Genomic DNA, 23,595 nt, shown 5'->3' with positions numbered 1-23,595 from the left:
TACCCGACGTTCCACCTACGGCTTGCAGCAACTACTACTGCTAACTCAAAGATACACCCTCAAATAGAAAAACTTCAAAATTGGAATCGATTTAGAAAATACTAGAATTCATGTGAGAGCACGCACTAAGTCCTGGTTCACAAGATTCACTGAGAGCTAATGAGACCGATTTATTGAACCGCCCCGATAGAGAAGTATACATTTTCAATGGTTGAAAAATAAAATATTTTGGAAAACAGGGAGTTGATGCTTTTTTCCCAGTGGAGACCTTTATTTACAGAGTTAAAGCAATGACCAGGGAGATGTTAGCAAATAATTTGACGGTACTTAGCAGAAATGCTAGCTTTTGTTTTTAGGCAGTATAAGTCGGAACCGCGGGGATCGGTCGATTACATCCAATAGCTGCCTTATAAGTGATTCATCGGCAGACTGTATCCTATAGTTGTCATAGAACGATCGGAATTGGGATAACTGGGGATAACTTGGGATTTGGTGATTTTTAAGATAGAAAGGACTTGGTACAGATTCAATTTTGGGCAACGTAATTAAATTGTCAAATTTTATTAGGATCTGCCGACTATATCCTACAGCTGTCATATTACTGAACGATCGGAATTGGACATAAATAAAATTTGTTGTATTTTAAGCTAGAATGATTGGACTTTTTACGGATTCCATGTTGTTCCATCTAATCCGAAAATATCCGGAAAAATCTTGCTATTTTTAAACATATTTACTTGGGGCTGTTTGCAACACTTTTATTAGAAAATTAATTCGATGGTGAAATTCTCATAAGGATTTGACAAGTATATACGATCCGAAATATATATAATATATTATGTATGCTGCTACTTAACTGCAACGGTAGATAGATAGATAACCGGAAGATAGTTTTCCTATATTGTTTTTTTTAAAAAAAGGTGTTTAAAATTGAATTTTTTTAAAAGAATTGAAAGGAACTATATTCGATCTGATATAATTATATTATTACAATCTCTTACTTAACCGCAAGTTTTCAGTTTTGCCCGAAGTTAAATTTCCTTTATTATTTTCTATGTTTCTAGTTGTTAATTAATTTTAATGTTCTGCTAATAATCTGCTTATTAGATCTTTGTTAACAAAAATTCGAATAAATAAATTCACTTAGATGTCAAAGGCCGTCTGCACTGATACTTTGCTGGTAAATAATTTTATTTTAAATTTTACAGCTTCTTTTAAGTTAAATTTAATTTAAGTTTTTTAATATTGATAAAAGTGATTAGCTTAGCACATATGGTACATTGAAATCGGGTCTAACGTATGTAAAAATTATCTTTGCCAAAACAAAACATAGTTTAGTTTTTAACCGGACGGAAAAAATGTTGTAACAAGAAAGGAAAGCTAACTTCGGACGGTGCCGAACAGATCAGATAACATTGGCCAACATGAAATCCGTAGAAAGAAAGTCCCATGATTCTAGCTTAACCAAGAAAGGAAAGCTAACTTTGGGCGGACCCGAAGTTGATATACCCTTGCAGTTAAGGTTGTGCCATTTCCGATCGTTCGGTTATATGGCGGCTATAGGATATAGTCGGCCGATCGATATAGTCAGCAGATCGGGTTAGACTGCGATAAATGGAATCTGTTCTCATCTTTCTAAATTAAAAAACACGAAAGTTATGCCAATTCCGATCCTTCTGTGAAAGCTGTAGAATATAGTCGGCCGGTTGTAGATAAGATATTGTGGACAAATAAAACATGTGTGCAATGTCCCAACCCTCTAACTTAAAAAACACCAATGTTAAAAACACCTCGATAATTTTTGGCAAATCGAGCCAAATAATTTTTATTTAGGCACTTCCCGCTTAATAATAACTTTTATCCTATGACTAAGAAATTACTATTAACTGAAGAAATTTAAAGACATTTAAGACAATTTAAAAGTTTATTTTTATTTAGGCACTTTCATATTTTCGTTTAGATAATACATACATATACAAATATTGTCATTAGCTTAGCACTTATGGTACATTGAAATCGGGTTTGCCAAAATTACCTTTGCCAAAACAAAACATAGTTTAGTTTTTAACCGGACGGAAAAAATGTTGTATCAAGAAAACCTTCGGTAAGCTGTATAATAAAATATTATTTTGAGTATTTGATAAAAAAAAATCAATTTTTTTACTTACGCTAAGGACAACCACACTCATCAACGACCATTTTTGGCAAATCCCGCTTAATAATTCCATCATCTCCATAATAAATCAAAGACATGCTAGAGAATTTAATTGGAGCACAACATGGACGCATACCATTTAGCAGTCCCATTTTCCTATATTCTTCTATAAAATGTGCGTGGAATGTTTGGAATGTATCAGGTGTTCGAAACGATCCCGTGCAATCACCTCTACAATAATTTGCAAAGTATCCTCTAGGGGCAATTATCCAATCATCCCAGCCGAGTGCTTTAAAAGATACATAAAAGGATTCTTTACAGCATTGTCCATTTAAAGCGCCTCCACAATCTACTGCACGCCTTCTAATACGTCTTTTCTTAAGAGATTCCGTGTGAAGAACAAGAAATGGTCTATTGCTATTGGAATACCGTGTTTCATTTAATTGCGCGGATTGTAATGAGTGAATTGAGTAACGGTCACCACAGCCCGTGCAATCAATAAGCAAACGTAGTTTTTCATTATTACTTTGTGTATACCAATCCCGTATTGTTTCTGTTAAATCAAATTTTTTCCATCCCAACCGTTTTGTGTTAACTTCGAAAGAAGCTCGGAATATAATCGAATGGTCAATTCCCTTAAATTGAAATGTTTAATTATTAGGATTATGTATATATACACCACTTAATTAATATAAATACCTTCTCTGTGATATTAATCCCTTCTGTTAATTGAAAAATCCAAATTTTTATTTTAGGATGGGGCTTATTTTGTTTCCACTTTGTATTTGCAAAAAGTAAATTGTCTGTATGTAAAATCGGGTTTACTTTCGCAATCCAGTAATTTTGTGGCTTCTCGATTCGTATGTGGACCTGGGCGCTTCGAATAGATAAGTTTTGGTTAGGAACGCGCCGATTATGAAGAGAAAACTCTAGTATCCGGTATTGCCGATATTGCGTACCTAAAAATAAAATTGTATTTGATAGTTAAGTATCAGTTAATATTATTAAAAATACATCGGTTTGGATATAGATAGCCGATAAATATTAAAATGTCGTGCTTACAGCCATTAAAAACAAGAAAGGAATGCTAACTTCGGGTGGAGCCAAAGTTGATATGTCCTTGAGTTAGGAAGCAGCTTATATTATAATTTTGGTCAAAAGTGTGCAACGCAGTGAAGGAAACATCTCCGACCCAATAAAGTATATATATTCTTGATCAGGATCACTTCCTGAGTCGATATAAGCATGTCCGTCTGTCTGACTGTCCGTTGCGGTTTCTACGCAAACTAGTCTCTCAGTTTTAAAGCTATCGAGTTGAAACTTTGCACACATCCTTCTTTCCTTAGCAGGCAGTATATAAGTCGGAACGGCCGGGATCGGTCGACTATATCCTATAGCTGCCATATAACTGATTGATCGAAAATGCCATAACTTTGTTGTTTTTTAAGAGGGTTGGGACCTTCCACACATGTTATATTCCAAAATATCTTATGTAAAAAATTTCATAAGGATCGGGTGACTATATACTATAGCTGTCATAAAACGATCGGAATTGGCATAACTTTGGTGTTTTTTAAGTTAGAAAGGTGGGACTTGGTACAGATTCTATTATGGGCAAAATAATCTTATTTGTCAAATTTCATAGGGATCGGCCAACTATATCCAATAGCCGCCATATAACTGAACGATAGGAAATGGCACAACTCCAAGGGTATATCAACTTCGGCTCTGCCCGAAGTTAGCTTTCCTTTCTTGTTTATAGATTATATGTGTTCCTCTAATAAAGTAGAAAATACAATTATGTCATCCATATAAACAAGGCAATGCTGGTATATTAAATCGTCTAATAAATTGTTTACGGAAAGAGTGATTTTGGAAATTAGTAACTATGCATCTGAAGAACGGAAGAGGTATGATAAATTAGCGAAAAACACAATAAAAGAATACTTAAGTGATTCATTTTAAAAATTTTCCACGATTGATTGCAGTGCCAGGGACATATTTTTCAACTCAAACTCGATTTATGAGAGAAAGAGTCTAGCCAATCAATTGTCTGTCAGACAGCAATTACTCTCGTTATAAGAGGATGTTAACTTTTTTAATTTTTTTACTATCTTTGAGGAATTAATTACCAAATTAATTGCATCTGGTGGCAAAGATATGGATAAGGTAAACCATCTTCTTTTATCTCTTCCTTCTTCTTATGATGGCTCACAACTGACAGAAAATAACTTAACATTAACCTAATCTCTGTAAAAAGCCGACTTCTTGACCGCGAAAATAAATTTAAACAATCTGCGAACGATTCAAGTAATAATATTTAATAATCAAGTAAATAAATTGACTTGATTAAATTATCAAAATAAATCAAGAAAAATCAAGAAAGGAAAACTAACTTCGGGCGGAGCCCTTTCAGTTAGGTTGAAGCTTATATTCTTATATATATATATTAAATCAGTTTTCTAATAAAAAAGTTGGAAACAACACCAAGCATCTTTAAAAATAGCAAGTGGTATTTCCGATCGGTCAGTTACGTGGCAGCTATAGGATATAGTCGGCCGAAGTCTCAACCCTCTAACCTAAAAAACTTCAAAGGTATGGCATTTCCGATCAATCAGTTATGGCACCTATAGCTATATACCCATCCCGGCGGTTTCGACATATACATTGCTAGCAAATAAAAGAAGGATGTGTGCAAAGATTCAAGTTGATTAATCGATTATCAATTGAATTATTAATTGAATCAAATAGAATTGGTATTTTATTGAAAACTGAAGTTTTGAAAATTAATTGCAACTACCAAAACAATCTCGGTAACTTAACCAAATGTATCAAATGGAAATACTTTTACTACAACAAGGCTGTGCATATTAAAAAGGATTGTTACAAATAAAAAAATGGAAAACAATCACGAAAACATATCACAATAAACCAGTTCCCAGTTACGGGTTTTTATTTATGCTGAAATCTAATAATACCATCAAATATTGGTGTTACAAATATTTCATACATGATTTTATGATATACTCGACCCAATAAACAATTCCTACTATGTCACTTTAAAAGTTCAGAATCGCTGTTGCTCTGTGTTATTTTAGAATTAAAGCCTAACATGTTGTTTTGTTTAAAACTACTGCTTTTCGTAGTTTTATGTCTTATAACAAAATATAATAATTTGTATATGTATTTTGGTAGGTGTTATTAGGTCTATTCAGAATTCACTAAAATTAATGTTTATTAATAGAAATTAGGAATATTTATTGATAACAACTATTTTTGTTTATTTCTAGACTTCATTGTTCAAACGTTTTTATGTACTGCGATTGTTTATTTAACCTAATTGCTTACTTTCATTTTATTTTTATTTTATTTTTGTCCATTTGAGGCGTTAGTTTTATTTTCATCGAGATGATACATATATGCAAAAAGGGTAATAAGAAAATAGACTTTGGCTCACCTGGAATACTCCAACGTTTAAAGTGCTTTCAAATGTCGGGGGTGTCATAAAAAAGTCTGTAATCAAATGCAAGTCCAAAGCGACTTGCAAAAACTACCTTATACACCCTCGTCGAGACCGAACACAATAGGACTTATGGGAGCTCTTAATTTTTTCTTTTGTTTTTTAATACGTTGCTTTTATTTCTTGAATCCTCTCTTCGGGAGACTAACAAGAGGTGTATCAAATCTTATATTGTTAACTTATCTAACAGTCATATTGACAGATACAGAGTTAGACGGCCCTAAAAATCAGGCAGGGATTGCAGGCGGGATCTGCTAGAAACCCGAGTCAATCCCTGAGCGAGGGGATTTGGGTGCGAAGACAGTTTTTCTTTGTAGGATTCTTTTTGCTTCTGATTTTCGTCTTTCACTGCGAGGATGCCTAGATCCCGGTGGATGTTTTCGTTGCGAACATACCAAGGTGCCCCAGTGATAGTTCTCAAGATTTTTGATTGTGCGCGCTGTATGATGTCTATGTTGCTGCTGCTCGCGTTCCCCACAGCTGGGAGCCATACGTCCAGATTGGACGACTAAATTGTAGAGTAGTAGCTTGTATTCCAGGCACAGTGGCGATCGTGAGTTTTTGATCCAGTGGAGGCTGCTGGCTTTCAGTTTTAGGTGCACCTTCTTGCATTCGATGTGCTTACGCCAGGTAGGTTACTTCGTTAGCTTCGTTAGGATCTGCATACGTTTAGTGAAAGCGGAGGGGATGTTTGTCTATTAAGTTACATGTTTTCAATTTTGTTCATTTAATTTAATGCGCCAATCGAACAGCCACCTTTCCACTACTATTAGATGATTACCAGTTGGTTTGTAGCTTGCGTTGGGCATCTGGAGCGACTAAGGATAGCGGTATCGTCGGTGAACGTTGACGTTGTGAGTTGTGCGTTTGTGGGAATATCCGCAGTATACAAAAAATATAGACACGGGCCGAGTGCGTTTCCTTGTGGAACTCTAGCTACGACTTTGTAGTCGCCCGAAGTAGCTGCGTTGCTCAGCTACTCACTGAGGATACCCTATTTTAGAGGTATGATTCCAATAGCTTGTGGGTATATGTTGGCAAATACGTTTTAATTTTGTGCATGAGTCCATTAAGCCAAACTCGGTCGAAGCTTGAGATACGTCGAGAAAATAGCGCTACATTATTCTCGCTGTTCGAAGGCTGAGCGTATTTCGGATGTTAATCTGTTCACTTGCTCGATGGTTCCGTGGTTTCTTCGGAAGCCAAATTGGTGTGCCGGGATAATTTTGCAAGCTTCCAAATGTGGTATTAATTGAGTTAGCAAGCATTTTTCAAACAATTTTGACAAAAAAGATAGAAGGCTTATTGGTCTGTACGATGACAGTGTTGTGTGGTCTTTTCCAGGCTTCGGTATCATTTTAATGATGGACTTCTTCCACATTTTTGGGAAATATCCAAGATTAATGATACCATTAAATAGTTTGCAGACGACCTCTATAGCGCATTTTGGAAGTTCGATTAGCACCTTTGGCGTCAGTAAATCACCACCGGGAGCCTTTTTTGGTTTTAGCCCTCTTATGACTTTTTCGATTTCGTTCGGCCGAAATGAAGGTGCAGTTGACTGAGGGATAGCCTCTAGCAGTAAACGGTAGCGATTGAAAGGCTTCCGTTTCTTGACTGAATTTGTATCGATGTGGCCTGCAAAAAGTTTGTTTCAAACCTTTTGTGAAAATGATGTTTTAAACGTTCTCTGATTAGAACTCTAGTTCCGCCGTGGGCTTTCCCATCTGGATGATCGTGCGGTAGATTGTATAGCCTTTTATTTGAAAGTTGTATTTGCTTGTAAGATGCGTTTTCACCAGTAGCATAACGTCAATATGGTTATCGATCAAGAATCGTGACAATTCTAGTTTATGCCGTGAGACATCATTGGCGTTCCACATTGATATTCATAGTGTCTGCATAGATTATTTAGACTGTTGTGCAACGAGCAGCTATATTACCTTGTTCTGGTTTTGAACATGTGTTTGCATGGTCGTTTTCATGAATGACATAAGCTGCATCATACTTTGTTGGAGGGTAAGCATCATAGTTTCCGTTTTGCTATGTGGCTGTTATGGGGCCTGTTGAGCGCTGTGTGAGTTAAGCTGATTTGGATTTTCCATTCCAGATCGTAGAGCATCGGCATAGAAGAAGCCGTTGGTGGTGTTTAGGGGACCGAATGAGGACCTCACAGCTTTGGCGAAAAAGACGTCTGGCGTAGCTTTTGATGGAATGTACACATTCTGTGGATTTTGGTTGCGCGTTGCGGTGGCTTGACGCATGCGACTCTTCAACTCTTCAACTGTACAATATATAGTTTGCCGTATGGTTGCCTCCGCAGTTTCCAAATTTCTTCGCGGTACTGTCCTTGTTTGTAGTGCAGTAAGTGGAGTTGTGGGCGTCCCCGCAGACTACACAGACAGCCCGAAGTGTGCAGTATGACCTAGTGTGTCCACACTCTTGGCAGTTAGTGCATTGCACTTGACCGTTGGGTTTATTGGCTTCAACTGTGATTCTCCGATGCAAAAGATATTGGTGCTTGTAGATTGGGTGGACTTCGTTTTTCTTCAGTGACCTGCTTTCTGGCTCGAGCTCGACCTTGAAGAGTGGTTGTGGCTTTTTATCTTTATTTAGAATGTTAATAACGTTCTTGACGGCGAAGCCATTTTCTTTAAGGGCGGTTTTTATTTCCGCGGCGGTAACATCGGGTTCGATTCCCGATTTACTACCACTTGTATGCTCTTGCTGCTTTTCAGCTGGTACGTGTAATAGTTTATCCGATCATTGTCCAAATATTTGGACACTATACGGTCCAAATATTTGGACACTATACGGTCAGTCTTGGTTTGCACCTTTGTTTCGTGAATGTTCCCTTTGATAAGCCGGATAAAATGAAAGTTGTCACCGTTTCGATCGGTTGACCAAGGCACTCGAGTTTTTCTCCCTGATATAGATTGGAGAGTGCTTGGGTTTTTTTGCGGTGTTTGGCGCTGGTTGGTTTTCGTTAACCTCCGCCAGTAGGTCAAATCTGTTACTACTGGATCTTCCTGGTTCTTCGTCGATCTTCTGGACGCGGTTAATTTTTGCTTTACTCTGACTTATTGGGCCAAAATCTAGGATTTGGATGGGTTCACTTTTACTGGATAGGTTCACTGTTATTGCAGCAGCTTAGGCTGCTTAAATTTTTGTGTAGTGAGCTCTATTCTTGTTCAGGATTTTAACCTTGGTCTAACCTTTCTGATGTATACTCTCCGGATATATATGTCAGATATACATCCGTGCATATCGAGAGTCTGATTGAAAAGAAAGCACGAGATTTTCGAGCACGGTTGCTACAAAATGGCTAAGGCAAATGCATTCCTGCCTTATCCCTTACGCCTAATGTTGCCACTTTACCGACGGTACCACCCGCTAGGTGCCGCTAGTATAAACAGGGTCTGTGGTTTTGAATCCCACTAAAAGCCACCTGATGCATCCTATCTATAAAAGTAATGCAATTAACAAAAACGCATTAAAATCGTGCTCTGGCTGTGGCTATTCTCACGAAACACAATAGTAAGGAAATAAAAGGAAGAAAAACGTCATTGATCTAGATTCTAGAACTCTAAAAAAAAGGTGTTTTGTTTCAAATGGACGCATTTGTAATAAACTCAAGTACATTCGTGCTCCTAAATATACAAATATTACGCAAGTGCTCATGAGTGTTCCACACGTTTGGTCGGACAACTATTTCATTACATGGGGTAGCTAAACATGGTTGTAAAATATGGTGAAATAGAAACCGAATTTATATTAATAGTTGCAAACGTGGAAAATTCGAACAGTCTCTTGGATATGGACTCATTCAAAACATTTAGGTTCGATATAATGCCAGTGGCGAATGGTTAACAGAGTCAAATGCTTTACTGAAATCAGTGTATATGACGTCTGTTTGTAAGCCATTCCGGAAGCCATCCGTGATAAAAGATGTTAGCTCCAATAAGATGGTAGTGGTGGAGCGGCGCTTCATGAAGCCATGCTGGCACGGAGTTATCTGTACAGCCAAATAATTTATGTTTATTCAAAAGTCTACTCATACTTAAAGTTGTTAAGATGCCTCGTATACCAATGCGGATTCGTTGAAGCGGACGGATATTTCCACGGCACACAAACGTCAAAAAATGAGTTTACAGTGATATAAAATTTTTGTAATGCTAAGTTTATATCCTCGCATGCCAGTAAATCGGACCAATCAAATTCCGAAATTAACTTATTTAATTTCATAAAGTCAGCCTTACGAAAGAAACGAACTTTCTGAGATTTAAGTGTAGACTTAAGGTCAATTAAGGAGTTGTTTTCAATTGAAAGCTCAAGAGTGGGATGATATGGATCCTCAGGGTCAGAAAGGGGCAAAGTTCTGGAAAGAGTAATTCCATCAGGATCAGAAACGAAATATAAGTCTAGCAGCCGACCTAAAGAATTTCTAACGTGGTTAATTTGCCCGAGTGACATGTCAAACATGCCCACAGGGAAGTCATGGTGGGAGTTAAGCTGTAAAGACGGTGAATTTTCAACATTTGACCATATAAGTTCTGGGATATTAAAGTCACCCAGAGCTATCAGCTGGTCACCATCAGACAGACGATCGAAAACCAAACGAATAGCGGACAAATGTTGCCATTATGTTGGAGGTTCGGACGAAGGTGGTATGTAAGAACAGGTAACAGACAAAGATTGATCGGACAAAGTGATTTTGATGCAAAGGAATTCAATGTCACCAAACTCTTGTGATTTTACCATCAGAAGCGAGTTTGGAGTCTACAGAGATTAACACTCCTCCTCCCCTTCGCAGAGTTCTATCACATTTAAAAGTGGTGTACCTACTAGGAAAAACTTCGGAGCTTAAAATCTCCGGCTTTAACCAAGTTTCTGTAAATGCAATAATGTGAGATGCAAAGAAAGAACTATCAGAATACAGTTTGGGAAGTTTACTACGTAACCCTCTAGTATTCTGATAGGTAAGTGTTAGAGAAGACATTGGTTTTTTAAAACAGAGGAAGATGAAGTGGGTTGGTCAGTGGCCGTAACATGTGGGAGTTTTACACCCACAGGTCTGGTCATTTTTTTTCACCTTACTTGGCTGATGTTCTTGGACGAAAATATTCTCTAGCCAAAAGCTGGCGGAACAAATCGTCTTGAACATCTGCAAGGGCACACGTATTTTGAAAGATGACGTGTGCCTGGTGTATGAATATTTAAATTTTGTTATATCCACCACCTTTATGTCGACTTTTGTTTTAGCTTTGATGTAAGCCCAGATATTAATCTCAGAAGTATCAGGGGCAAGCCGGGAAACAAAAATATGTTTCGATGGTGGGATCACCTGCAAGGGTTTTGGTGCCACCGCAACTAGTACAGCGGCATCAGTCCGTACCGGGGGTCCGGACGGTTGATTGCCCTGTTTGGTGACTGTTACAGGGGTTTGAATTATTGGGTCTGGGATCACTTGAAGCGATGCCACAGAGGGCATATCGGACAATGGCTCATTAATCCTGAGATATTCGGAAGCCGAATTTTTCTCAGGTCCGACTCTTGGGGTGGCCAGAGATATAAGCGGCTGCATAGTTGTCGGCTGAGCAGGCTGAAGATTATTCGCCACAAGCGCATCACTAAAAGAGGATTTTTTACGCTTTGGAGACTCGTTTAGTAGTTGAAGACTACTAAACTGTGTATCGAGCGCACAGAGTTGGTCATTGATTTTTCGAAAACCACTAATCAACTCCTTGAATCCGCTTTTAGTCTGCCTCATGAACGGTCTTATTTCGTCCTGAACAGTTTGTGGTTTTGAATCCCACTAAAAGCCACCTGATGCATCCTATCTATAAAAGTAATGCAATTAACAAAAACGCATTAAAATCGTGCTCTGGCTGTGGCTATTCTCACGAAACACAATAGTAAGGAAATAAAAGGAAGAAAAACGTCATTGATCTAGATTCTAGAACTCTAAAAAAAAGGTGTTTTGTTTCAAATGGACGCATTTGTAATAAACTCAAGTACATTCGTGCTCCTAAATATACAAATATTACGCAAGTGCTCATGAGTGTTCCACACGTTTGGTCGGACAACTATTTCATTACATGGGGTAGCTAAACATGGTTGTAAAATATGGTGAAATAGAAACCGAATTTATATTAATAGTTGCAAACGTGGAAAATTCGAACAGTCTCTTGGATATGGACTCATTCAAAACATTTAGGTTCGATATAATGCCAGTGGCGAATGGTTAACAGAGTCAAATGCTTTACTGAAATCAGTGTATATGACGTCTGTTTGTAAGCCATTCCGGAAGCCATCCGTGATAAAAGATGTTAGCTCCAATAAGATGGTAGTGGTGGAGCGGCGCTTCATGAAGCCATGCTGGCACGGAGTTATCTGTACAGCCAAATAATTTATGTTTATTCAAAAGTCTACTCATACTTAAAGTTGTTAAGATGCCTCGTATACCAATGCGGATTCGTTGAAGCGGACGGATATTTCCACGGCACACAAACGTCAAAAAATGAGTTTACAGTGATATAAAATTTTTGTAATGCTAAGTTTATATCCTCGCATGCCAGTAAATCGGACCAATCAAATTCCGAAATTAACTTATTTAATTTCATAAAGTCAGCCTTACGAAAGAAACGAACTTTCTGAGATTTAAGTGTAGACTTAAGGTCAATTAAGGAGTTGTTTTCAATTGAAAGCTCAAGAGTGGGATGATATGGATCCTCAGGGTCAGAAAGGGGCAAAGTTCTGGAAAGAGTAATTCCATCAGGATCAGAAACGAAATATAAGTCTAGCAGCCGACCTAAAGAATTTCTAACGTGGTTAATTTGCCCGAGTGACATGTCAAACATGCCCACAGGGAAGTCATGGTGGGAGTTAAGCTGTAAAGACGGTGAATTTTCAACATTTGACCATATAAGTTCTGGGATATTAAAGTCACCCAGAGCTATCAGCTGGTCACCATCAGACAGACGATCGAAAACCAAACGAATAGCGGACAAATGTTGCCATTATGTTGGAGGTTCGGACGAAGGTGGTATGTAAGAACAGGTAACAGACAAAGATTGATCGGACAAAGTGATTTTGATGCAAAGGAATTCAATGTCACCAAACTCTTGTGATTTTACCATCAGAAGCGAGTTTGGAGTCTACAGAGATTAACACTCCTCCTCCCCTTCGCAGAGTTCTATCACATTTAAAAGTGGTGTACCTACTAGGAAAAACTTCGGAGCTTAAAATCTCCGGCTTTAACCAAGTTTCTGTAAATGCAATAATGTGAGATGCAAAGAAAGAACTATCAGAATACAGTTTGGGAAGTTTACTACGTAACCCTCTAGTATTCTGATAGGTAAGTGTTAGAGAAGACATTGGTTTTTTAAAACAGAGGAAGATGAAGTGGGTTGGTCAGTGGCCGTAACATGTGGGAGTTTTACACCCACAGGTCTGGTCATTTTTTTTCACCTTACTTGGCTGATGTTCTTGGACGAAAATATTCTCTAGCCAAAAGCTGGCGGAACAAATCGTCTTGAACATCTGCAAGGGCACACGTATTTTGAAAGATGACGTGTGCCTGGTGTATGAATATTTAAATTTTGTTATATCCACCACCTTTATGTCGACTTTTGTTTTAGCTTTGATGTAAGCCCAGATATTAATCTCAGAAGTATCAGGGGCAAGCCGGGAAACAAAAATATGTTTCGATGGTGGGATCACCTGCAAGGGTTTTGGTGCCACCGCAACTAGTACAGCGGCATCAGTCCGTACCGGGGGTCCGGACGGTTGATTGCCCTGTTTGGTGACTGTTACAGGGGTTTGAATTATTGGGTCTGGGATCACTTGAAGCGATGCCACAGAGGGCATATCGGACAATGGCTCATTAATCCTGAGATATTCGGAAGCCGAATTTTTCTCAGGTCCGACTCTTGGGGTGGCCAGAGATATAAGCGGCTGCATAGTTGTCGGCTGAGCAGGCTGAAGATTATTCGCCACAAGCGCATCACTAAAAGAGGATTTTTTACGCTTTGGAGACTCGTTTAGTAGTTGAAGACTACTAAACTGTGTATCGAGCGCACAGAGTTGGTCATTGATTTTTCGAAAACCACTAATCAACTCCTTGAATCCGCTTTTAGTCTGCCTCATGAACGGTCTTATTTCGTCCTGAACAGTTCGACAACCGTCACAGTAAAAGTGGAGACCAGACATACGCGAGATTGCATCCGAAACTGAGGCCGTGAACCCGGCACACTTAGCGCGTAAAACGTTTTCACAGAGCCATAATAGGCTGGGAAGACGAGATTGTCTTCTATGCACTTCAATGCACTTCAATGCACAGACCAATTTAAATTCAATAGTTATTAAGATTTTAAATAATTAATTTATTTAAAATTATTAAAATTTCAATAATTAATTTATTAATAATATTGATGAACCTTGTACCACTGTACCAGGGAAACGAAAGGGGGAGATTGAAGAGAGCAGTTAGTGCGAGTTAGTAAAATGCAAAGAAATAGAGATAAGAATCTCTATTGAGCGAGAAATAGGAGCAATAGAATAGAAGCAACACCGTAAGAGATGAAGAAGAAGAGCAGGGCTATGTTTGGAAGAAAAATTTATAAAATTGTTATTTTACCTCCAAATATATCACTGCACACGCGAAGCGATACGGATCTATGAATTGCAATATTTTATTATTTTTATTTTTTTTAAGTGAATAGAAATAAACACCGATTGTTTATGCAAATCGCACAAAAAAAACACGTGCGTCCGCTTTGAGATAAAGAGAAAGATGACATGCACCATACTTTGCGGTAGGACAACGTAGACCCTTTCATCCAGGTAACTCTGCATTTGTGATCACAAACTCTTCCGCATGCATGATCTGAGATGGCCATTCTCACGTGATAAACTCCTGTCCAAGGTTTTTAAGCTTGTCGCCTGAGGATCGTTTATGCGAAGTTAGGCGATTGGATTTATGCCGTAAGTGCCTTAGATCTGGGCACCTATCACGGCATTGCAATGCGTCAAGCTGCCGTGCGTGTGGACGCAGGCATCATAATCTGCTGCATTTTGGAGGCAACTCGCCAGCTCAAGACCAAAACCCCTCTCCTGCGATTCCCACATCTAGCGACGCTGTTTCTGGTTCAGCGTCCGCCGCCGTCAATTCTCTCGTCGCTAAGGATCGGTTTGGTGATGTGGTGTTGCTAGCCACTGCCAATATTCTGGTTAGGAACCGCTCCGGAGATCTACTGATCTGCCGGGTGCTGCTCGATTCTGGCTCGCAGGTGGATCTAGTCACTTCAAGGCTGACGGACCAGCTGCAGCTGCGGAAGATAAGGATTCCGGTGACTGTATCCGGTATAAGAGGCGCAGGGTTCTCTATAGATGGGTTTTCCGTGCAAGTCAGCTTGCAATCCCAATGCTCTGACTACTCTGCACAATTAACTGCGATCGTAGCCTCCAACATCACGGACCTTCAGCTCTTGGAAAATTCCCGACAATGTAGAGCTAGCGGATCTTCATTTTCAACAGCCTCAGCCAGTTGATTTGCTAATTGGAGCTGGACTATTTTACGAGCTGCTTTGTGTGGGGCACATTCATCTGTCTCCTGGTTTGCCCTCCATCCAAAAAACTCGGCTTGGTTGGATTGTTTGTGGAGGCGGAGGCCCTGACGATGGTAAGGTCCTCATGGCAGCTGAGCAGTCAGAGTTGCTCGTCCAGCCTCAGACGGAGCCGGTGAAGGTGGAGTCTCATCGCAGGTTTGTTTCCGAGCCAAAGAATAAGCCCCTCCGCAAAGTGCTCAGCGAGAAGGAGAAATATTACAGGCACCGTCGTCACTTCGAGCCGCGCATGGAGAAGCGTCTTGCCGGGATCTGCACAGTGGTGGCTAGTGTGATGGGTCATATGTTACCCAGTGTGGATGTGAAGCCGCTCTTGGACTTTGGCAGCGAAATGGCTACCGAGATGCCATCGTCCAGCTGCAGTAGTATCGAGGATAAAGACGACGGCGACGGAGTGTGTCGGGTGCGCTGCTGAGGACGGCGTCCGGAGCTACAAGGCGGGCAATCAACAAATGGTACCTGCTGCCCCTTTATGAAGTTGTTGAAAGCTCATCTTCTAACAGGGGGAGTATTTCGGGTCAAGCAGCCGCCAGAAAGAAGTTTGACCGGCAATAATTTATTGAGTTCGTGGCGTCATTTCCTTTTATAATTATGTTCGCGTCGCCCGCTCTTGTGCATTCGATCGGCCACCTGCATCTGCCGTCATGCACTAGCGTTTGTCTCGCTCTCTCCCGGGCTCTCTCGATCAAGCGTTGAGCCGCGCTCCCGCGTTTGTATTCTAATTCGGTCTTCGCTCCCTCGCAGTCGCATCTATACCTATATCACTTTGTATAAAGCCAAAACATTTTAAATAAATTGTATGAAATTGAACTGTGCTTGTTTTACTGAAGCCAATATTTAGAACATTGAATATAGCTCCCGAAAACGCTCGGTAACTGAACAAAGGATCTAAATACAATGGTTTGCGACAATGGGCAACAATTTACTACTGACGCCTCCGCAACATTTTGCAAGCAAAAGAAATGCAGCAGATTACTACAGCACTACTTATCAGTAGATTACTTATTGGTAGTAGATCTTATCAGATTACTTATCAGTAGATTACTTGATGGGTTACCAGTTCGTGAGGCATTAACTAAATACCTAGCACTAGAAATATTGTGGCTCTTAAAACTAATTACCATAAAAAAATGTGAATCATGTGTTTGAGATCTCCAAGATTGATAAGATATGACCAATGATAATTCTATCCGACCTGTTGTCTCTTTCGCCTTGTTGCGCGCCGTCGTAACCATTCTCCCACGAAGTACTACCCTTCTTTCTGATTGGTCAGTGCCCATACAGGACTCTTGGTCCTCTCTTGACCTTGCTTCTTGCTCCCTTTTGGAGATGCATGTTACCCATGCCAGATAGGAGGTGACTTCTACTCCTTGAATTTACTTGGTTACTGGCCCTTGCACTCCGTGCTCTTCAGTTGTGAGTTGACAACCTTGGGCTTGTGGTTCGGGGTCCGTCTGCGGCTCTCCTTGTTGATCCGCCATGAGTGGGGAACTATGTAATTTTCCGGATTTTACTATTTTCTCTTAGCCGATGCTTGCAATCAAACTTTGTCGTGGCTCGTTAGCTTCTTGTTGATCCGCAATGAGTGGGGAACTATGTAATCTTCCGGATTTTACTATTTGCTCCTTGCCGATGCATGCAATCAAACTTTGTCGTGGCTCCAGTGGCTTAGCTTCCGGTGTCCAAGCCGTAGTATTACCGATGACTTGTTCTGCCTGGATATTAGGAGCTGATTCTGGTCGCACTGGCCCCATCACAATACATCCAAGCGCGGTATTTTTTAGTAGTGGCTGTCCTTCTCCCAAATATGCCTGTTGTGGCCTCATAATTTGGGAGATGATTTCGGCGCCCAACAGCAGATCAATATTCTGGGGCTGCGTAAATTCAGGATCGGCTAAGCGCAACTGAGGTGAGATGTTTCTTGGCGCTTGAATAGGGTGGGTTGGTTGATTGGGCATTATTTCCGGTAGCACAACGACGTTAATTTGATCTTTGAAGTCAGTGGTTAATGATGATAGGGTCACCACAGCCTTTTTTCGTGATCTGTTAGTTGTTCCTCCCAGTGCAGCGATATTCAGGGTTGATGGCTCCAATTGTAGTCCAAGTGTGTCAGACATCCTTCTGGTGATTATGTTAATCTGTGATCCAGAATCTAGGAGTGTGCGGCATTGCTGATGGGTTCCGGCTGGGCCATGTATTGCCACTTGGGCGGTTGGTAACAGAACGGTGGGCTTATCTGTAAGCTGGGCTGTGGCTGAACACACCAATCGTGATGAACTGGATCGAAGTGGAGCAGCCGACGTATTTTTCTGCATTGTTACTTGACTGGTTGCCTGACGCTCAAGGGTTTCTAACATCTGCTTCAGAGATTGTCGATTGGTTGGATCGGTGACGGCTAGTTCTAGAGCTGACAGCGTGTGTGGATCCAATCTTGCCTCAATGATGTGTACCAAGATTGGGTCCCAGTTGTCTGTTGACACCTGGAGTGCGTTGAGAGCGACCGTTCGGAGCACGGTATCATGTAATCTGCGCAGCTGGTCCGCTGATCCATTTGTTTTGGGGTGTCCGAAAAGCTCTTAAATCGCGGATTTAATTAACAGCCGTTCATTGTGGTATCGATTCTTTAGTCGTTGCCATGCATCCTGGTAACTGGTCTGTCCGCCAATCGACGTTGCGATTAGGTTTTGTGCTTCACCTGTTACATGATTCTCCAAATGACGGAATTTTACTGCATCGCTGTAGTCTTGATTGTGGATGCATTCCGTAAAAATTTCGTAGAATCGTAGCCAATGTCGGTAGTCTCCGTCAAACTTTGGAATTTCTACTGGTAGTATTACAAACGGAGGTGCGATTGCGGGTTTTTGTGTTGATGTTGAAGTCGATTGCGATTCTTCGCTCAGAAACGAAAAGTATTCTGCTCGTACCACCTGAAATCTGTCATGGGTGTGTCCATTTTTATGGCTGGTTCCAGGTCGATGAGATCATGGTATCCCGTGACGATTTCCTTCCATAGCTCCTTCATGTGTTGTCTGACGTGTGTGGACACTTTCCGTCCTTTGGTGCGGTTGCACAGAAAGTCTTCCATATCGTCTAATCGTCCTTCATGTCTTCGTTTTAATGATGTTAATCGAAGGTCTTCTCTTTCGTTTCCTCGTGATGATTGTGGCTTTTGCTCGAGATTTTCGCCTGTTTTCCGGGGCCTTTGTGACGGGCCTGACACTGATGGGATTCCATCCAAAAATATTGCTTCATATTTTCTCACAAGCTCTTCTAGAGCTTTGGCCTTTGTGAAATACTCATTCTCAGCTCATGGAGATTGGTATAATTTTTTTTAAACTAGGTCCATGAGTGAGGGAGTTGTCTGAGTCTCTTCTCGAAGTATCCTTCCTTGAGTTTACGCTGTGAGGAGTCTTTTGTGAAGTTTCTTATTAGCCTTTGGATGTCTATGTTGCTTTCAATTTGCTCAGCAATGAGCATTTGGATTACAGGGTCTGTTTCTGATCCCATGGTTGCGATGTATCCTTTTTTTTCCGATGAGTTAAATTGCGTTGCGGCTTGTGTTCAGGTTGTGATCCTCTAGATAAGGATCACGCCAGGGTCACCAAATGTTCGTCCGTAGAGCGTTATGCGGCCACTACGTCGAACTTGAACTCGCGGGCATAACGGTAGGTCGCGGAGTCGTAGTCAAAGGAACGTATAAAGGTTCTGACTAAATTACCTGGATTCTGCAAGGGACTGATCGGTTGACCAGGTGCTTGATGTGATCAGGCTGGAGTTGATGATGGAGTACTTGAAGTCCTGGGCTGGTTCTCCTCAAGTACAGGTGGTATGGTGATTCGGCTGATTCCGTATCGGCCGGACTTACTTGTGGTCCATTTCACATGAGCAACACTCGAAGCAGGTTGGGTAGCGCGGGGTCTACTCGTGCTCCGTTTCACGGGAGCAACACTCGAAGTAGACTGGTATGCCGCGGGTTCTACTTGTGGTCCGTTTACACAATAGATAGCTTTCAGAGAGTCCTACTTGTGAACCGTTTTACACAGGATCACTCGAAGTAGGTTGATTTTAAGTGTCGTGGTTCAGACACTGAGTAGGGAGACGATTCACTTTGATTTCGCAACTATCTTTATTTCAGAAGAACAATTCTTATATAAAATGCTAAATTATATATAATTAAATCTCTGTCTGCTGACTCAGATTGTTTGTTCATGTACTGCTTGTACTCGGATTTCGGCTTAGCTAGCTGGGTTTTGCTTGCTTCGGTCAGTCGGTCATTCTTCCCGCTGATAATGCTGATTTCTGCTTCTGGCGCCGTCTACTAGTGCTGGGTTATTAGGTTGGATATTGTTTTGTGCTTATTGCTAATAGGTTAGTGGGTTTGCCTATTGCAACATGCTGATGCATATTGATTGAATCAAATTACTAAGTGTGCATATAGGGTAGTAGGTCTTGGCACTAAGTGCCAACAACGTAGTTCGAGAAAAAAATGGCTGCAGATATTTCAATAAGCTAACCTTACAATGACAAATCCACAAAGTTCTGGTTTGTACATGAAACTGCGAAACCTGCCGCCAGTCATCACCCTCAGAGCCGATATGAACCGTCAGGCGAGATCCACCTGAGACATTCTCACGTCGTCTTCCTTCGTTGACGATTCCTGTGTTTGTAAACTCGTTGGTAGCTCGTTGATCGCCAATCGTTCCATCGTTCCGGTGCCGCTCGTTTATTGTCGCATCTCGTCGACTACAACCTCTTTCCGTTGGTGGTAGAATTTCCAGTGAAAGTAGTCTATTAAAAGATCTGTGATCTTGTGAGCTTTGGGAAAAATCACTGGTTTTCCCAGACATATCGGTATATCTCTCCTTTTGTCGATACGTCCTCGAACGCGAAGAATGTGTCAGTTGTTCTCTCGTTATCTTAAAGCGAACGGACGTTTTTTTTTTGTGCGCATTCCTTTTTTTAAATCTTTTATTTATGTATTTATTTCTTTTATACCCATTGTTTGGTTATTGAGATTTTCCAATGAAGTTTCATCCACATAATACCACAAAATTATTAAAGGGAATATATATAAATTACATATGTTATCTGCGTAGGGTTGAAGTCCGAATTTTGAAGTAAAATACACGGGAGCACGACTCAACGCTTGATGTTGCGGAGCGACCGAGAGATACCGCTAGAGAGCGAGACAACGCTAGAGAATGACAGAAGATGCAGGTGGCCGATCGAATGCACGAGAGCGGGAGATGAGAAAATAGGCATAAATATAAAAGATATTGACATCACGAATTCAATAAATTATTGCCGGGCAAACTTTCCGGTGGCTGGTTGACCCGACACCACGTTTTCTGATCTAACTAAAACTCTCAGGCCTGATCTATAGATCCGATACTCTTCATCTAAGAACTGTTTGGAAGTGCATGCTATTTTGTACGCCGTGTAGCAACATCATGTATAATAAACATACACATTTATTATTTTTTTAACGTTGTTGAAATGGAAAAAAACAAGCAAAATTTTAGCACTTAGTTTCAATGTTCATCATTTTACATTAATACTTACAATTTAGCTACCGGTCATAGAAAATTTCATTACCTTTAAGTGACATATGTAATCATATTTTAATTATCCTACAGCAAAAATACAAACTTTGCTATATTTTTGTCCATAATGAGGAAACCCTTCTCTTAACATAAGAGAGAGAGAGAGCTTAATCATAACCCTAACTCGCACCGATCACGGCTGTCGACCAGCGCCCGTCGTATGACAGTGTGCCGTCCGTCGTCGTGCTCTTAGCTCAGATCACCGTTGTGTTATTAACTAACACGTGTACTCTTAGTATACCGGGTACACGGCCTTAGTTTCGGAAGCCATTTCACGGTCTGGTCTCCACTTTTACTGTGACGGTTGTCGTGTTGTTCAGGATGGGATCGTTAATAAGACATCAAATGGGATCGATAATGAGACAGACTAAAAGTGGTGTAGCACGATTAGATAATAATAGATACATTAAAGAGGAATGAAAACAAACTGAAGTTTAGCATATGTTAGGGCATAGGGCGGCCCCGCTTCGTCGCAATAGATAAGCTAGACTTAAATTTAATTATTGACTATATATCGAATTATCAAGTTTATAGTATCAGTATATCAATAGTCAATAGTATCAATAGTATATCAAGTATATAGTGCATCAAGTTAATTTTCGTCGTTTTCGAAGGTTTATAATAAAAAGCCGCCTTTCGTTTAATTTTCTTGAGATAAAATAATCTCATTTAACATTTTGGCGCCCCCGGGTGACTTGTGTTTATTGTAATTTAATAAATGCAACTAGTGACAGTGACACATAAAGAAAATATAATAATAAAAACATGAAAATAAAATGAAAGAGTTGCTCGCGACGATAGTGGTTTGAACTTTAAAAACAATAAGCAATTTTTATCAACTGGCAACTGGATTTATTCAGCATCTTTATTAACTGGAAGGAGTCATCGTCATCCCTATGCCCTGCACCTGTTTTGAAAGTGGCAGCAGGATTAAAGCAGAAAATCTCAGAACCGCAGGTATTTGTGCAAACAATTTAAAGTCGAGAAAAGACAAATTAATATTCGTCTTGTGCTGTAATATTGCACCTCCTTTCAATTTTTGGCGCACACGTACTTCAAAATATGAATAATAAAGTTTTACATAAATTTCATTAAAATAATGCCAATATAATTGAAAAATTGCCTGTGGACAAGACATAAATTATTCCACTATCACTGTCGCCCCCTAACCATCGTTCTCGATATTGTAAATATGTGCCAAATAAAATAGATAAAGTTCAGCCAAAAATTATTTTATATTTTTTGTGCATAAATAACACAGTGCTACAAAAAAATAAAAGTGAATGAACTTTTAAAGTGACATAGTAGGAATTTTTTGTCTGGTCGAGCATAACAGATAAATAATAAAATTGGTTGAAGTTATAACGCTTTTCCCAAAAAAAGTCACTTCAACCTTGCGAGCACTATAAGAACAAGAGCATATTACTTTCTTATACACACTGATACTTCGGAGCGCTCGCTGGGTTGAACTGAATTTTTTTGGGAAAAGCGTTATAACTTCAACAATTTTCATAATTTTTTAATGAAATTTGTCTAATTTTATTCAGCATTAATGAGACAACATTGATATGTAGCATGAATGACAGAATTTTTGTAAGTTGTACCGAAAAACTGGCGCCATAATCCGAAAAATAAGAATAAAAGGCGAAAATTTTAGTTTCTTGTGTAAAAATTTTGTCCTTTTTGTTTAAAAAAATCGATTTTTTTTTTTTCAAAAGCTACAACCTCAAACTATTGTAAATCGGCAATTTTGAAATCGGTTTAAAACAACGCGTTAAGGGATTTTGAAGCGAAAAAAAGTCTCGAAAACTGTTTTTTTTACAATAAATCAAGATTTCTAGGGAATTAAAAATATTTCGTACACGGGTTTGTGTTATACTCGACCAGATAAACAATTCCTACTATGTCTCTTTAAAAGTTCAGAATCACTGTTGTACTGTGTAATTTGGTGTAAATACAAATAGAAGCAGCGGTGACTTATCGTTTTCGCCTACCTCCGTTATCCGCTGCTGTATGTACGCGCGTATATGAATTTTTGGCGCCTTTTGTTCAATGGAACGCCAAGTGACGCGATACCCTACATTTTGGTTGGGTATATTGGTTTCGGTATCACTGGTGACTAAATTTTTAAATATTCAGTGCCTCGACTATCGATTTATTTGACTATCAATTATTTAATTAATTATTTTTGTTGGTTAAAAATTAAAATATTTTTTTTTATTATAAAAAATTATAATTCTTTACTTTTAAAAAAAATTTAAAATAAAATTAATACTTATTAAATTAATTAATTATTGTCGTTTTCGTTTTTTGTACCGAAATTAAAATTAAATTTTATTAATTGAAAAAAATATTTAAATAAATAATTTTTAAATATTACAATTTGTATCGAATTCACTTCTTTTTAGAAAAGAAATAATTTTTATAGAATGGAGAGTAATAAACCCAAACTTAATCCCACGCTTGTGAATTATTTTTCGTCGTCGTTTAAAATTATAGTAAATAGCCACCTTTAGTTTTTTCGAAAATGTGAGGTAAACTAATCTCAATAAACATTTTGGCGCCCCCGGGTCGACTTGGCTTACTATAGTTATTAAATAAAAAGCAACCAAAAACAGTGACAGTGGCACAAAAAATACATTGAAAACAAAAATAAGTGTTGTGAACATTTAAAAAACAATAAAAAAAAAA

At 39.4% G+C, this 23,595-nt stretch overlaps 1 protein-coding gene across 2 annotated transcripts in view; it reads right to left on the bottom strand.

Moving 5' to 3' along the window:
* Nucleotides 1-1,911: 1,911 nt before the first annotated feature.
* LOC123257855 (inhibin beta chain) overlaps nucleotides 1,912-23,595 on the bottom strand; it is a 180,448-nt gene continuing 158,764 nt past the window's right edge. For both annotated transcript variants that reach the window (XM_044717823.1, XM_044717824.1), the window contains 3 exons: nucleotides 2,855-3,114; nucleotides 2,169-2,790; nucleotides 1,912-2,109 (listed from right to left, as the gene is read on the bottom strand). In XM_044717823.1, coding sequence (XP_044573758.1) covers nucleotides 2,170-2,790; nucleotides 2,855-3,114 — 881 coding nt within the window. In that variant the 3' untranslated portion in view covers nucleotides 1,912-2,109; nucleotide 2,169. The remainder of the gene's footprint in view (nucleotides 2,110-2,168; nucleotides 2,791-2,854; nucleotides 3,115-23,595) is intronic.

This window comes from Drosophila ananassae, assembly GCF_017639315.1.
Source record: "Drosophila ananassae strain 14024-0371.13 chromosome 4 unlocalized genomic scaffold, ASM1763931v2 tig00000071, whole genome shotgun sequence".
Lineage (NCBI taxonomy): Eukaryota > Metazoa > Arthropoda > Insecta > Diptera > Drosophilidae > Drosophila > Drosophila ananassae.
This window is presented reverse-complemented; position numbering and strand designations above follow the sequence as displayed.